The following is a 15705-nucleotide window of genomic DNA, read 5'->3' as shown; positions in this document are numbered from 1 at the left end:
CAATCCAGCCTGAATTTACATCAATGTTTTATTAATCATTGCAATGGAAAACAACACAATGTAACAGAATTTCATAAAAAAATGCAAAGCAGACAGAAGGACAACCAAACCAGGTCCTCGCCGTGGATCTCCATGAGACCGCTTAGAGCGCTGGAATAGTTCCAACAAATCAAACAAAGGTGTCAGACGCTGAGGTCTGGGAAGGACTGAGGTGAGCATCCAAGATGCTAAAGTGAAGGAAGAACAAAGGAATGTAACATCAGGTGGAGTGCACCAGTAGAACATCACGTTCCAGATCCTGATTGTAGACGGGGCAGCACACACACACACAGATCCTCAAACTCCTCCATGACCTGATGGTGGACGTAGAAAAGGCACAGGTATGGAGTGTTGGTCTCTAAACCCCCCAGAGAAGGGTGCCGCCGTAGCACCAGTAGACATCAGAACCATGCACACCAGGGTGTTTGACTAACAAAAACCGGTTCTCGGGGGAGTTGGGTTGTAGGACCTCATCTGAGGCGAGGATGACATGCCCGTGCAGACTGAGTCCGTCCACAGGCTCACATCTACTCGCTTAAATTGGCAGGGACCCATGTTTGCTGGTAGTTGAGATGTGTTTGTGCGCGCCTCCCCGAGCTCAGCCGTCCCACGAGTGGGATGGGCGGAGCAGCTTCAGAGCGTTCGGGGGTTGTACTCGGGCAGCTTCTTCAGCCTCTCCTCCTCCTGCGGGGTGTCCTGCCTGGCGATGGCCAGCGTGTGAGAGTAACCCATCACCACCTGCAGAGACATCAACAGTCTGCCTCAGCATCACGCCGTCATTATGTTCGTCTCTGCAAGCACATTCTGCATCCCTGACTCTGACAATTGCAGAGGATCTTCATGCTCCACAGAACTTCTGACTTCCCTCAATTGTTTCTACTTCAGTCTGTTCATAGCTGCTGTCAACTCCTGGAATTAGTTTAATCAACTCGTTTCCAGCAGGTTAGTTCAGTGGAGCATGCTATCAGGTTCCTGCCCCGTCTCAGTCTGCATCATGAGCAGCAGCTTCCATGACTGAGGTCTTCAAAAAGCCTCTTCCCGCCAGAGCTGGTGGCTGCCTGCCATGCTCAGAAGACCAGCTTGCTCCTCTGAATCCAGAGAGGATGGAGCCATTTTTGTGGGCTTTTCAAGCTGACCTCATTACTATGAAGGCCTTCCTCATTTAATACCCACAATCCTCTGGGAACTTTGGAGGGTAAAGAAAAAAAAAAACAGGTGGTGTTTGTTCCTGTACTCAACGGCGTTCTACAAGTTTCTCTTTTTCTAAGTAGCACACCTTCAAAATGAAGAAACGTCAGTTGAAAGACCTTCAGTAATGGAAAACTGTGTTTGTTGTAAGAATGAATGACTTTCAGTTTGTTCCTTGCTGTTATCTGCAGAAGGTTGGCATGAACAGTGGATGAGCAGAAAGCAGAGTAGGGCGGTGGGCTGTTCAGGTACCTGCTCGATGTAAATGCCGTCCAGGGTTTTGACCTCCTGTGCGGTCGTGGACGACTTGGGTTTGTTGTCTCCATATCCCTGAAGGAAAAACGACACAAAATGGTCAGAGTGGTTCTGACCGACTCCACCGATCCATCAGGACAGAAGTCCTTACCAGCTCCCCAAAAGTGGGGGAGGGCCCCCAACTGATTGTGCTCTCGTCTGCTGCAATGATGATGCTGCTCTTCCTGTAAAACACCAGACGTGGAGTTGACAGGAACTCTGGGACTCTGCTGTGCAAGAATACGTTTGAACTATTGACTGTATATAAAAACTGAACTGAGTGACCCCTCCCCTTTTACATTCCAAACAGGAAGTACTTGCTGGTTCCAGGAAGCCAGCCTTCTATAGAGAAATGAACAGCGTTTACTCCGTCAATCTATTGGTCAGAATCACCATTCCTGATCGGATTCCTTTCCAACATCTTGATAATTCTCAGATTTCTTTTTTACATTTTCTGTAGTTCAAGTTATCCAAGTTAGAAACGGACCAATCAGATGCCCCAATAAAAAAGTAGGCAGATCAACATAAATAAAGTTTAGTCTAAATTACAAAAGGGGTTTATTCAAATATACACCTAGTGTGTCAGAAGATCCAGAACCCCTACTGTAGCAGTAAAATCTGTCCAACACAAGAGGCCTTCAGCTCTCATCTGTCTGCTCAGCTGCAGGACAGGACAAGTAAGAAATAAATGAATACAAAAGTAGGCGGAGCCTGCTGGCAGCCATGCACAACATTCCAAATTTTCCAACTTTTTAGTGGTAGGGGTGGGGCCTTCCAACTAGCTCACTCCTGAATGAGAAAGTTGCTTGAAGGAAAAAAAAAAAAAAAAGTATTTTTTCTTCCATCTCCAAACCACAACCAGAACTTAACAGTTATTGTCCGAGCGACAGGATGTTTACGTCTAATCTGTAATCATTTTAGTTTTCTAAGACCAATCACTGACTACATCTGGTTCCAACATGGCAGCATCCGTATCAAGAAAAATGCGACTGAAATGACTCCACTTGGCTGGAACCAGAGCTCTAACCAAATGCTACTGCCAGCCCCCCAAGGGGACTATATCACGGTCTTGATAGTGGAGCGGCCGGGATGCAGACGTAGAGTGGTCTGATGGGAAGATTGCAGGTTCGGTTCCCACCCTGCCTGCCCATGTGTCGAAGTGTCCTTGGGCAAGACCCTGAACCCCACATGGCGGTTATAGGTTGGCGTCAGAGTTTGGCAGCGAAGCCGCCATCAGTGTGAAAGGGACTGAGTGATTTGGAAGTAAAGGGCTATTTCAGAACATTACATTTATCATTTGACTTTGTTAGACTCCCTCGAGTCACTGTCTTCCTGCTTAAAACAAAGGGGCGGGGGGGTTTGAACCAGCACAGGCACTTACGGAGAAACTTCCATTTCAGAAAAAAGAAACCTGATCACATGAGAGGAATTCAGCACTCACCCACAGGCCAGACTGCGGATCTTCCAGCCGCACAGATCTTGCACAGCTTTGGGGTACATGGTGGATTCTCTGGAAGTGTTGGTCACACCCCAGAAAAACAGCCCCCCTGCAAAAAAAAAAAAGCACGCATCAGTCCATTGGACATGTAAAGTAGTGGAATATAAGCACCTGCAGCGCCGCATTCTCACCCATCTCGTTGACGGCAAAGGAACACTGGTATCCTGCGTAGATCTGGGCGGCTCCGCGTCCAGGAAAGTCGAACAGCTTGACGAGCCGAGGAACCATCTCATCCTTCTGCTCCGTGTGGCCCAGACGCCCGTATCCACCAAAGCCCCAGCTGAAGACTCGCTTCTGGGAGTCCAACACCAGCTGCACACCACAAACGCAGCACCACTGTCAGACTGAAAGCATCCCGGGCGTGGGGACCGGCGAGCACCCCTCACCGTGTGGTTGCCCCCGCACGCCACGTCTCGCACCACCACGTTGGGCACAGGCATGATCTGGCCGTCCTTGGACTTCTCGATGAAGATGGCGACGCGTCGAGGAATGAGCTCACAGTCGAACTCAATCCGCTGCGCTCGAGCAATGAACTTGCCGTCGCTGTTGTGGCCTGCCGTGATGCACAGGAGGTCAAATGAAGACCAACATGAAGCACGTTAGGCAGCAGAAAGTCAGACAGCTGGGATGACAGCGTGTCCACACTGTTGTCTTTTTCTTGGTAATTATGGGTTCTGTTGCCATGACAGCATCTGTTCCAGCTTTACATGCAGAAAGTGTGGAAGGCTTCCTGACTTTCTGATTGTGTTGGTCTGACTGTAGACCTTCACCCCAAAACACAGTAGGATGAGTCAAGCAGTAAAGCAGGGAACAGCTGAAGTCTTTAGTAACATTAGTATTTCACCTACAGACACATAACTTTGTCTGTGCCAGTGTGTCACAACCCTACCGAGCTGTCCGTACTCCGGACATCCAAAGGAGTACAGGTTTCCTTTGCAGTCCACCACCATGGAGAACTCTGCACCACAGGACACCTTCACCAGGGGCTGACCGTTGTAGGAGATCTGAACCGGAGACAAAGCAGGCCTGTTCACAGCCATCCATCCCACAGGCTGGGAGGGGAGTGGAAATGACCACGACACATTTGCTGCTTTGACAGCTTACCGGTGCTGGACTCAGGACTGCATCGGTCTGGTTCCCCTGACCAAGCTGGCCCAGCTTGTTCTCACCGAAAGAGTATGCAGTACCATCCTCTGAGAAGACAACAGGACAAAACCCAGAGTTTACACAAACACTCAGGTTTCAGTTACACTTTTCTGATAACAAATGAACTGAGCATTTCCATTAAATATTAGCAGTGATTAAGATTCAATAGGTGTAAATAGAATGTGGTTCCATGATGACTGCAGTTCGAGGTTCTCAATGTTACTTTAACATCTGGATGAACACATTTCCTCCTCTTGTGGATGACATTTGAGCTGGGTCATGTTAACGCATTAATAGATGCGTCTTTTTTTCCTCATGTTCTGTCTCTAGTTGTGCGCTATTTGCTGAATCGATGTGTCATGACTCGGTAGAAATGACAGCACAGAAGTGAACCGAACCGAAACTGCCGTACTGAAACGTTTCGGTTCAACTACGTGTATCGTTACTTCTACTCCATCACTGTTGACAACTATGATTTACACCAAGTGGTCTTCCTGTGCCTCCTGATTAGGTCTGCACAATCTATTGCAAATGTATCGTTATCGCGATATTAAGCTGTGCAATATACATAAGCGGAAAAAAACAGCGAAAATTGCAGTAAATGGTTTCCTTAAATGTGCTAAAACAATCTTATGCCAGCTTAAAGTACCTAATGAATCAAAAAAATCCCTTTATGTATTTGACCAATTAGATGTACGCCCTCACCAATTAGATGGAGATGTTTTATGTTAGATTTTCGCCTCCTATGTAGACTAGGGTTAACTTTAATTTAAATAAAGCTGTTAAACTGATCTAAGTCTGTTATTATATTTAGACTATATATATTTTTTATGAATTAGGAACTAGGAATGAATCTTGTTGTATTTATCCACCATGTTCTCAAGTCCTTAAACCAGTTTGTGGTCACATACTGGCAACACACAGAAAAGCTTGTTAGCATAGCATTGTAGCATCAGGGTGTCTACACAATCTACACTTTCTGAAACTCTGTTGCTGCTGTGACTGCAGCAGCTTTGTCCTCCAGTTCTCTCTGGATCCGGTTTAAAATCGTCTCATCCGTCAACCAAATGCTACACGGAGGGGCGGGACGTACGCTTGTTTACCTCGCGTGCACAGTAGAGGATTATTTAAGAAAATCATCAAAAGGAGAGCTTTTAAACATCGCTAATTTAGCGCCAACAGTAGCCGCGGTTACATGTGCAAAATATCTTGATCAGATCAGAATTCAACCGTGTATCAGATGGGATCAGAAAAACTTTTTCCGATTAGAACAAACGCTCACATGGTCTCACTTTCAGTCAGAATAAATCATTTGGGCATGAGCAGTAGTGTTGAAAATACCGGAAAAAGAAATGAGTCCCGCTGTTAACAAACTGAGCTGCCATATACATTCATGCAGCAGCTCTGTAACATACAAGATGATCTTCTAAACGTGCTTTTATTAATGTTATGAATATTATGAAGCACCTGTTCGCTCATCATTTTATTTTTAATCCGTGTGGTCAGTGCTTTTGTTTGTGGAAGAACGGAGCTTGAAGAAGGTTTAGTAGAAGGCTAACACGCTTACAACAAAATCCATGCGTGAAATGCTGCAATCTGCGTCTTGGCTGCACGTAAATATGTGGTAATAACATCAGCCTTTATTTTGTCGGGACACGACTGGAAACACAAATCCATGTTGATTTTTTTGAACGGTTTCTAAAGACTGAGCGACATTTCTGCTTTGAAGCTCACACACCGCCCCAAAGCCGCTGTGTGAGCTGGAAGTCCAAGCTCTGGTCGGAGACACGGTTCTCCTGAGTCCGGCATACGCTAACCCAGAGCGGCAGGTCAGAAGCCCCCCCGGAGCGCATACGTAACAAGGCACCACTGACCTGTCCGCAAACACAAAGCTGCTCTGCTCACAGACACGGTTCACTCGCGCATAGGAGCCGGTCGGTCCCGTATGCGCTCCAAAGCTACCTCTGAAGCACCGTCTATGGTTGATGTTAAACCAGAGCAGTAGTGACACACGATCAGAATGAACTGTTTACATGCAACACGATCAGACCAACAATCGGCATCACCCACCTATCTCTACCGGAAAGAAATTTTGATCCAAATGAGTCTGATCGGGGCAGAGTATTCAGAACGGCATGTTTACATGACGCATTTTTCTTTCGATCAGGCGTTTATTCCGATTACTTTTGTCCATGTAAACGCAGCTATTTATGGCGAACAGCCTTCTAACTTTAACTCGCCGTACAGAAATACATCCTCACAATTGGCGAGTGTTCGTTTTGGACCCTGCATAAACAGATCATTTGCTGCGAGGTACGAAATGAAACATCATTAGAAAGGAGCCAGCGAGTGCCGGCTACTTCTGAGGGCCCTGCATGAGTGTAGATACATCAGTAAGAATTAAAGCTTCAAGTTAGAAACCTCTGAAATAAGTGTTCAATAACATGTTGCTGAACAGTAATACGTTCCATTCATCCTGCATGAATGAATCCTTTCAGGCTGAAGGGGGGAAAGCTGTGTGCTCACCTGTGAGAACCAGCGTGTGATTGCGTCCACAGGCGGCAGAGACGATCACTTGCTCTGCCAGAGCCTCGATCAGCTTTGGAGCCTCGATGCGTTTTGTGTCTCCATGACCCAGCTGACCTTTGTCATTACGACCTGCGGAAGAACAAAGAGCAAATGACTTCAAACTAAACGCATAAGCACGCAGAAAACTGGAAACACTCGATATGTGAACTATTCCTGATCCAATCAAGACAAATCTAGTCATTATAATGATAATCATATTTGCCCTTCAGCTGATTCTTTTACTGGTTACCACAATGAATCCATCTCACTATTCTCCTCCCTCAAACCAACCAGCCTCATGTCCTCCTCCTCTACATCCATGAACCTCCTCTATGCTCCTGTTTCCTGGAAGCTCCAACCTCAGCATCATCACTGTTCCTCCAATCAAACATCTCCATCTGCTTCCTGCATTGATCTCCAGAACATCTACATGATCTGTTCCTCTGATGGATTCATTCATGAGCCATTCTGGTCTCTACCAAAGAGAACTTCAAAATCTCCATCTCTGCTGCCTCCAGCTCCCTCAAAGTCCTCCACCTTCTCAACCTCTGCTCCCTGTGACGTCACCGTTCCTCTGCAGTTCCTCTCATTTACACACAGATTCTCTGTCTTGCTGCAGCTGACCTTCATTCTTCTCCTTTCCAGAACAAACTTCCACCTCTGGGGATGCGGTAGGGCAGTCGACCTCTGATCAGAAGATCGAAGCTGCAATTATGTCGAAGTGTCCTTGGACATGACACTGAACCCCACCTTGCCTCTGGTGGAAGGTTGGCGCCTTTGAGGCTTCGAGGAAGGTAGAAAAGTGCTATACAAGTCAGGGCTCGACATAGCCATTTGTCCGCTGGCCCGGTCCTGTTTTTCGAGCAGTGCGGACCACAAGACTTTACTTTTCACTTGTCCGCTGGGGCCACTAAAATATCTAACGGTTTATATATTCTTCACCTTTTTCAATAAAGTAAATTTTGCGAAAACGTGTAAATTTACCTCGTCTTCATAATTTAGTTTTTCTGCTAGTCCTGTGTTCAGACTTCAAGGGTTTCTATGGGAAACCTTTGATCACTTCTCCTTCTCTCCCGCCTGCGCGTGGTGCTCGGCTTTCACTGCCGAGCACCACGCGGCACGCGCTCACTACTTTTTTTTTTCAAACTTTATTGAATGTAACAATTCAATACAAAACAATGTTAAACAGCAACAACGAAGGCACAAGCCAGTGGGTTATTACAACATTTGATTATAAATCCGACACCGTCACTGAAGAGAGACTGAAGCATGTCAGAGATGTGGAAGACATGGCAGGAATAGATAGGAATATGTTGGATGGAGTAGTGGGTATAATTAGTACTATGGACAGCAAGATATTTAATGAATGCATTGAAGATGAAACTGTATCCACTAAGCTTTAAGCTGAATGTCAAAGAATCAAAGGCAACTCCAAATACCTGAATCTCAGACTCAAATGGAGTATAAGGTAAACTACTTAATTTTGTTTTTCTTTACAACACTGTAAGCAGTAAGTATTTCTAGTTAGCTGAATGATCTCAGTTAGACCTGCACAATATGAGGAAAACTCGCGATATGCGATATCAGAGATTAAAATTGCGATAACGATATAATTTGTGGTATATAAACAAACAGCAAAATAACCAAATAACCATTCCCAGTTTAAAAATTATACTCCAAATGACCCACGTTGACATAGGTTACAAACATCTAACATAACAGGGCTCCATCTGATTGGTCAACAATGTGAAGGCGTCCATCCGATTGGTCAAATGCATTAAGGGATTTATTTGATTCGTTAAATGGTTCAAGCTGCCATTAGATTGTTTTAACACATTTAAGGTTTATGATTTATTGCGATATTTGCCGTTAGAAGCACCATGAAAACTTCTGAACTAGTGTTACCTACTACACTGCAGCGCTCTCTTCAAAACATCTGAAACAGACTAGAGCAGATTTAAGTTTGATATGGTCTATTTTCAGTCATTGAAAAGTGTAGAAATAAGTGATGTCACCAGAATGCACCAAATTGTACCATATTAAAAGTTTCCGGGGGGGCATGCCCCCGGACCCCCCTAAAGTTGCAAGCACCTGCGGAGCGGCGGGTCCCGCTATGCGCGGTGTCGGGCCAGTAACTTTCAGGCAGGGCCAGTAAGTTTCAAAAACTACTGGCCCTGTGGGCCAGTGCAAATTTCTGGGCTATGTCAACCCCTGCAAGTATTTACCTCTCTAGATTTAGTTCCTCCATCTGTTCCCTTATCTTACTACACATCACAATGTCATCTGCAAACTTCATGATCCACAGAGAGTCCTCTCTTTAAACACTAAAATAAGTCAATCAAAATAAACGTTTGTTTAGCTTTCTTCAAAAATAAACCCAAACATGTACCATTAGAACTGATTTTTTTTTCTCTTTGGCGTTCAGCATTGTCTCTTAACAGCAAGGAGGTTCCTTGCTGAAATCCTGGCTGTGTTCTCTCTGTGCATGTGCACACGTGCATGGGAGTGAACCAAGATCAGAGGTGCTGAGCTAACACCTCCAGTCTGGTAAAGAAGCAACTCACCCCAGCTCCAGAGCTTGCCATCGGTGGTCATGAGGAGGCTGTGAGCAGCACACGGTCCAGAAACCACACAGCTGACCTGGACATCATTCAAGCAGCCGTAATGGTGCGGACCCCACAGGTTCTGGCCCAGGTTGCGGAAAGCAGCTGAAAACACACGCAGACCATCTTTGAAACAAAAGCTGCTCCATTTATGAGACATAAACGCTATAGCAACAAGAGCTCAGTTCATCAACATAACAGGTGGTACTTTAGTGTCTGGTAGTTCTTTAAACTCATTCTTTGCATTTTAAAATGCCTGTTTAAATCATCTTCAACACTCATGTAACTGTTTTTGATTGAATTTGATTTCTTTCCTGCTTTTTATTCCCTAACCTTTAAACTAACTGGTAAGAGGTGCAATAAATGTCTGCATGTGTGTGTGTGCCTGCTCATTGCCTCGTATATTTTAAGTCCTTCACTTTTTTGATATATGTCAAGTTTGCTCAACTGTCGGTATGTGCTTGTTTTGTTGCATGTCGAGGACCCCCTTGAAAACGAGATGACATCTCAAGGGGCTTATCCTACAAACCAATACATTGAAATAGTAAATAAGCTGCAGTGCTGCTCCTCTTTGGACACACTTCTTTTCCTTACAGCCTTCTAGAACTTAAACACTTTGATGTAACAATCACATCTAGATGTTAACGGTGAAGAGACTTAAAATGCATATTTTTAAGAAGACCTAAGACCGGTGGATCCGAACCTTTGACAAAAACTCCCTTCATCAGCAGCGTTAGAATCAGGAAACCATCATGATAGAGGCCAGAAACATCTGGTTTTATTACTCTGAGGAAATAAAACTTTAAAGGAACGTCAGCATTTTAACTTCTCCTGTAGTCTGATTTTTTTCAAATCTAAAGTAGCCGTGGAATCTTTAAAGCAACATCCTCAGGTCTCTGCTAGGTTATCTGGATGATCCCAGCCTCCTCTAACTCTGCACCAGTTGAACATTGATGGTTTCAGGGACGAAGCTCAGAGGTGCAGACGTTCAGTCTGAAATCAACCAGGAGATTCCAGCAGAGCAGAAGCAAACCTAGAGTTCCTTTCTGTTCAGATCACATTTCAGATCATTTTCCTGACGTTTGAATGTCTGAGCTTCAATTAAAGCTCGAACATATTTCACTTGTAGCTGTGACCTTTAACCTGCTGGAGTTTAACCACCACAGAAGAGGGTTTTGCAAAATGTTAATGATTTTTTTTCAATGGAACAACTGATCCCAGGTCTGTTTCCATGTAGGGCAGCAAATGTCTTAAAGCTCCTGAATAAAAACACAAATAAACATTCACGTGATTTTGAACACATCTGTAAAAGAAGTCACCATCTAAAAACGTCTTCAACTGTTTCCTCTGGGCTCACTTCTAGCTGGCGGTGGACTATAAAGACATAACTTTTTCCACACGCCTTCAGCAGTTTTATACATGATCGTTCAGGCCACCCCACCTCTGGTCGCCCCTCCCTGCTCATGTCCATCAATCAGGCGTGCTCAGTCAACCATGACGTGGAATCACCTGAGTCAGGTGATCAGCAGCGAGCGAGGGGGTTAGATAACAGTCAGGGTGGGGGCTTTAGATGACCAGGGTTAGCTATTCCTGTCTTAATACGTGCCGTTTATCCTGTGGAAACGCTTTATGACTCTGCAATCTGCAGGTGTTGGGAAGTTGCTCCATGATTGACACTTTCTGTAGTTAAAGTTCTGGAAGCAGACTTTGAGCTCCCCCCCCCTGAAGTGTTTCAGTGGTGAGTTTAAATGCATGGATGGTGGTGGTGGGGGGGGGTTGTGTTTGTGTTCTTGCTGGCACATCTCATCCATCTGGAGATGATCTTTGTCTACGCAGCTGCTGCTGCTTGAGTATGGCTCCCACCCCCACCCGGGTCAACAAAGCAGGTTTATCAGCGTGTACCAGGACCCCCCCCCAGCATGAGCAGCCACGCACCACAAAAAGCATACATGCATATCAATGCACATTACTGTCACAATCAATTACCCAAACGTCTTTGGCTTTGGCAGCAGTCTGCACGCCAAACAAAGACAAACGCAGGCAGAGCGCCAGAGCGGGCGCCGGCGTCTCTTTGTTCCCTTCAGACATCAGAGCCTGATCCTCTTTGACGCTGCAGAGGGCTGCATCGTCTCTGTCCGCTTTGTGAGGCTTTCAACAGGCTACAAGTTCCGTCTGCAGTACAGCGTTCCCTTGTTTATCACCAGAGCTACGTTCTAAAAAACCTCCCGATAGACGGCATCCATGAAGTAGGATTCCAGATGTTTTGAGGCCGTCAACTCCTCACTACACAACGACACACACAAACATTTTTCTACATCACGTTGTAGAAAAATAAGTCCAGTATTAAGGCATGAAAACAAAGATCTGATGGTGATGAAGATTTATGTAACTATGGCGAGCTGAACTCATCCTGTACAGGAGACACAGCGCAGAGGACATTGATTATCTACAGCCAATCAGGATGAAGACCACTGTGCACTGCACCGTTTCCAATTTACACTGAAAGAGAAATCAGTGAGACCGCAAAAGGAGAACCGGGATGTACCGAGGGAACGCTGTAATCCTGACTGCAGGTGCTGGTTCTTTGGTTCTTGGATCTCCTCTGGTCTGCATCGAGTTTCACAAAGGAACAAGTCTGAACTCCAGTGTGTACTCTAAAGCTTCTGGAGAAACACTTCAACAAAAATAAACCATTCAACTGATGAATAAAAGTACCTTCACTCAACCTGTGCAACGTCACTACACTAGATGGCTATGAGCATAAACACAGGGAGAGGCAGAGGACAGGTACCTTCATACCAGACTGTCTCTCTCACCCTGTCACCCTCATGCTACATTCACAACAGTCTTGAAAACACATTTGAGAGACCACTACCAATGAAAAGTCAATGTAAACCTGCATAAATGCACGTCTTGGGCTTCTGCAATCAGAACTCTTGCGTTCCCGTGTCGCTACACAGGTTTCTAAGTCTGTTTCGAGGCTTTACGCACAAAACATGCGTCCCTTAAACCATCTGAACTATTACCAGTCACAGACTCGGAATTGGTAGTGACATGTGGCAAGCATGCTTTTCGAAACATGGAAGTGCCAACTGTTGTGAACATGATCATGAGGGAGAAATTAATAACTGTTGTTTGTGTCCGGTTGTAATTCTAGGACACAAAGTCTTTCATGCATCAGACTAAAGCTGGGAAAACCAACCTGGAGAAAGATTCACTAGATTTGCACTGCTTTGAAATTTCTCACCAAGCCTCTACTAATTGTGAGTACTTGCGCGAGTATTGGGTAGCAACAGTCCAGTGTGAACACCTTATGCTAAAAGTGCGTTCAAGAATGCCTGTTTAAGCGCGTTCTGGAACGTAAATCACATGCCCGGCGTAAACCTGATATCACAGTCAAAGGACCGCTTGAGAGAATGAGAAGAGCATGTCCAGCTTCAGGAACTAACGATGCGATCCATATTCTGATCCTGAAATTTAAGCAGATTTTAAGTCCAACTCAGAACCAGGCACCACAGATAGACGGCGAGGAGAGAAGCTTAAAGTCAGGCCGACGGTGAACCATCACACCACCACAACCAGCTGAGCCCAGCCACGGATGCCGTAGGTCACCGGGACCACTACGGTCACAAAAAGTGTTTCAGAACCTGCTGTGCTACAAGCACTGCAGGAAGATGGCTGAATTGATGATCCAGCTTCTCTGAACTCTGACTGTGGAACCAGGACAGAAGAAAGTTCAGCTGACTGTGTGAACAGGAAACTGTGGATGGAGTTGACTAGGAGCTGAAAAGAAGCTCCGTCTGTTCTGTGCTCCTTCAGAGGGAAGGTTCAAGGACATCCAGAACTAATGATCATCATCCTCAACATCTGGTTCTGCTGAGCATGATGTCACCTTAAAGCTACTCTTTCAGCAATTTGAACAAAATGATCAACTCCTAATGATTTCCTTCCAGAGTTAAGATTCATCTTATGTCATCCGGTCAGAACAGGTGAAAGTTCAGATGGAATAGTGGCGCTGGTGTCTTCAGGAGCAAATTGAAAGACATTTTTGGACCAAACTACAGACAGAAAACAATTTGTTGGGTTTCAGACAGGATGTGAAGGCATGAGGCTTTGGGCAGACTGGAGCTAAAATGACAACAATCAGTACTAAAGAGCAAACAAAACAAAAATGGACGCCTGTTCTTCAAGACTTAAATGAGGTTACAGAGGCAAGGATGAGCTTTGTATGTCTGCTACCTTGCTGTTTGGGCACTTCCTTCCTTCCAATCAGATCCCAGTTGGTGGCTCCAAAGATGAGCAGTTGACCTTTCACCTTTGGGCACTCCAGTTTCTGCAGAGGGAAACAGAAAGCGTCTGCTCAAATTCCGTCCCACTGATCACAACGTCCTGTCAGAGTTACGATTTGTCTTCAGGACTACACTCCTCAGCGAGTGGAAATTCTCTGGACTTCTTTAACCCTGAAACAACAGAACTACTGAGATGGTTCTTTTATTTATCTAAAGGCAGATAAAGAAGAAGCTGAAGTCCATGTCAGGGTCACGCTTTGCAGCTGTTTACCAAACAGGAACAACTCAACCTGCTACTTTGATGAAGACCTGCCACATGTTAGTCAAAACACACGCTTAGGTCATTCTTCCCTAAACGCATTTACACGACCAGAACCAGAAACCGAGACAAAAGAGTGAGATAGAGCTAAAACATGTTTCCTCCAGTGAGCAAACCCACGATTTTCTCCTTGACGTCATCGGCGACGGTGACCGGCTGAAGGTCGGACTTGGCGGTGAGCTTTCCACCCTTCTTGTTGTTCTCCTGCTCAAAGTCGAAGTCATCGTCGCTGCTGAAGTCCCGGTCTTTCCTTTTGCCACTGGCCCTCTTCCTCTTTGTGCCACCGTTCCCTGAGACCTCGGTCTTCTTAGGTGGCATATTTTACTCCAAAGCTGAAAGAGAGACACGGAGGAGGGGGGTCATTCCGACTCCATCCTCTGTCTGGACGAAGAACTCAAGAGTTTGCTGTTGACTTCTTAAAGTGAAAACTTTTTCATGGCTTCCTGGTCTCTGATCGACTGCTTTGTGCAGACTGGATCATTATTAGTTCAGAGCTAACAGAACCAGAACAACAGAACAGAACCAGCAGTTTTGGAGGCCGGACTCAGAAAACAAGGAAATTGATGTTTTCAGGTTAGGGTTAGATGTTCAGCAGAACCTCCAGCTCCTTTGCTTTCAGGAACAGAACTCGGGCCAATTTATTACTATTTTCAGTCCAAACACAAACTTTTTAAAGATCCTCAAAACTTTTTTTATTTATAGAGACGGCCCACGGATATGTGAAAGTTCACCTCTGGGTTAGTTCGATAAAGTACTCCGAACATCATGAGATGCTCCGAACCCACCGGGGTCAAGTTTGACACGGAGCCGCTGTAAATCTGTGGAGGCTAATTGGACTGAGATGTTTGGTCTGACTGGACAAAAGTTGGACAGACGTTTGAAACGGCTCCGTTAACGGCGCCTCCGTTTCCTGACGTCGGTCCCGGGAGGAGGACGGCTTCGGAGACAGGCAGTCGTCCGCCGGCGTCTGTGTGCGGCAGCTGCTAGCTTCCTGAGGCTAAGCTCGCGCTCTTTGTTCGGTGCTGGTCGCGCGGTAAGCTAGCCGCCGTGAAAAAACGCAGTCCAGCGCCGAGACTCAGCGTGTCGGCGGCGAGACAAACACGCCGGGAAAGTTCACATGCTGTTCACAAACGGAAAAACGTCGTTAAAAAGACGGAGAGGCGGAAATGTGGGCAGCGGGCGCGCGGCTGAGCTCATTAAGAAGCTAACGTTGCCGCGCGCTACTGTATGCTAACTCTAAATAAAGACGTTACACAGAAAACGATACTGCGGCGACAACTTTTCCAAAACCCCGCGGAACGCCCCTGGTTTCAGGCACTCGGAGGGTAATCTGTGGGCATTTCTCAAACTGACCTTGGTTTTAGTTTGCGTCTAAAATAAATCATATAGCGGTGATTTCCTGATTCGGCAGCTCTCTGTCCGTCTCCCGTTTGATTGATTTGAACAAAAGAAGCTGCAGTCTGCCTTCACACCACGTGGTTTGCGTTCACAATTCATACAGGAAACTCCGCACGCAGCTGGACGCGCGCGCCGTCCGCGCTCAGAAAACAAACACGAGCGCCGGAACCCTCCCAGACTCCAGGCTGGACCCGGGAAACTTCCCACGTAACTCTGGAAAAAGTTGAAGGGACCCAGAAGTGTGGAACATGAGCAGAACCCGCAGAAAAGCGAGCACGGGTCCTTCCTGTGCACTACTCTCTCTGAGACAGCCTTCAGGCTTGAGTCCGTCTCTGCTTCTACTCACAAGGCAGGCTTTATTTG

General features: G+C 46.0%; 1 protein-coding gene across 3 annotated transcripts; it reads right to left on the bottom strand.

The window, feature by feature from the left end:
- Positions 1 to 10: 10 nt before the first annotated feature.
- rcc2 (regulator of chromosome condensation 2) lies at positions 11 to 15558 on the bottom strand. Of its 3 annotated transcripts, none has more exons than XM_023957054.1 (13): positions 14730 to 15558; positions 14065 to 14276; positions 13576 to 13669; positions 9298 to 9441; positions 6692 to 6823; positions 4124 to 4212; positions 3909 to 4023; positions 3406 to 3572; positions 3151 to 3331; positions 2963 to 3068; positions 1634 to 1706; positions 1480 to 1557; positions 11 to 777 (listed from the first exon to the last, which is right to left on the bottom strand). In XM_023957054.1, the coding sequence occupies exons 2-13, from the start codon at positions 14260 to 14262 to the stop codon at positions 673 to 675; spliced, it is 1482 nt and encodes a 493-aa protein (XP_023812822.1). In that variant the 5' UTR covers positions 14263 to 14276; positions 14730 to 15558; the 3' UTR covers positions 11 to 672. The 3 variants fall into 3 exon arrangements, with proteins under 3 accessions (XP_023812822.1, XP_023812821.1, XP_023812823.1); XM_023957053.1 differs by having other exon boundaries at positions 15298 to 15551; XM_023957055.1 differs by lacking the exon at positions 14730 to 15558 and adding an exon at positions 14676 to 14696.
- Positions 15559 to 15705: the final 147 nt, after the last annotated feature.

This window comes from Oryzias latipes, chromosome 7, assembly GCF_002234675.1.
Source record: "Oryzias latipes chromosome 7, ASM223467v1".
Taxonomy (NCBI): Eukaryota; Metazoa; Chordata; class Actinopteri; order Beloniformes; family Adrianichthyidae; genus Oryzias; species Oryzias latipes.
The sequence above is the reverse complement of the archived record's forward strand: the minus strand, read 5'-3'. Positions and strand labels throughout refer to the sequence as shown.

Bases quoted from the DNA above. Each gene is read 5' to 3' on its own strand.
- rcc2 (XM_023957054.1), bottom strand. From the start codon at position 14,262: ATGCCACCTAAGAAGACCGAGGTCTCAGGGAACGGTGGCACAAAGAGG. The intron at 6,824-9,297 runs GTGAGTTGCTTC...GTTCTTCCGCAG, and splicing joins TGGCAAGCTCTGGAGCTGGG to GTCGTAATGACAAAGGTCAG. The intron at 3,573-3,908 runs GTAGGGTTGTGA...GCATCACGGCAG, and splicing joins TCCGGAGTACGGACAGCTCG to GCCACAACAGCGACGGCAAG.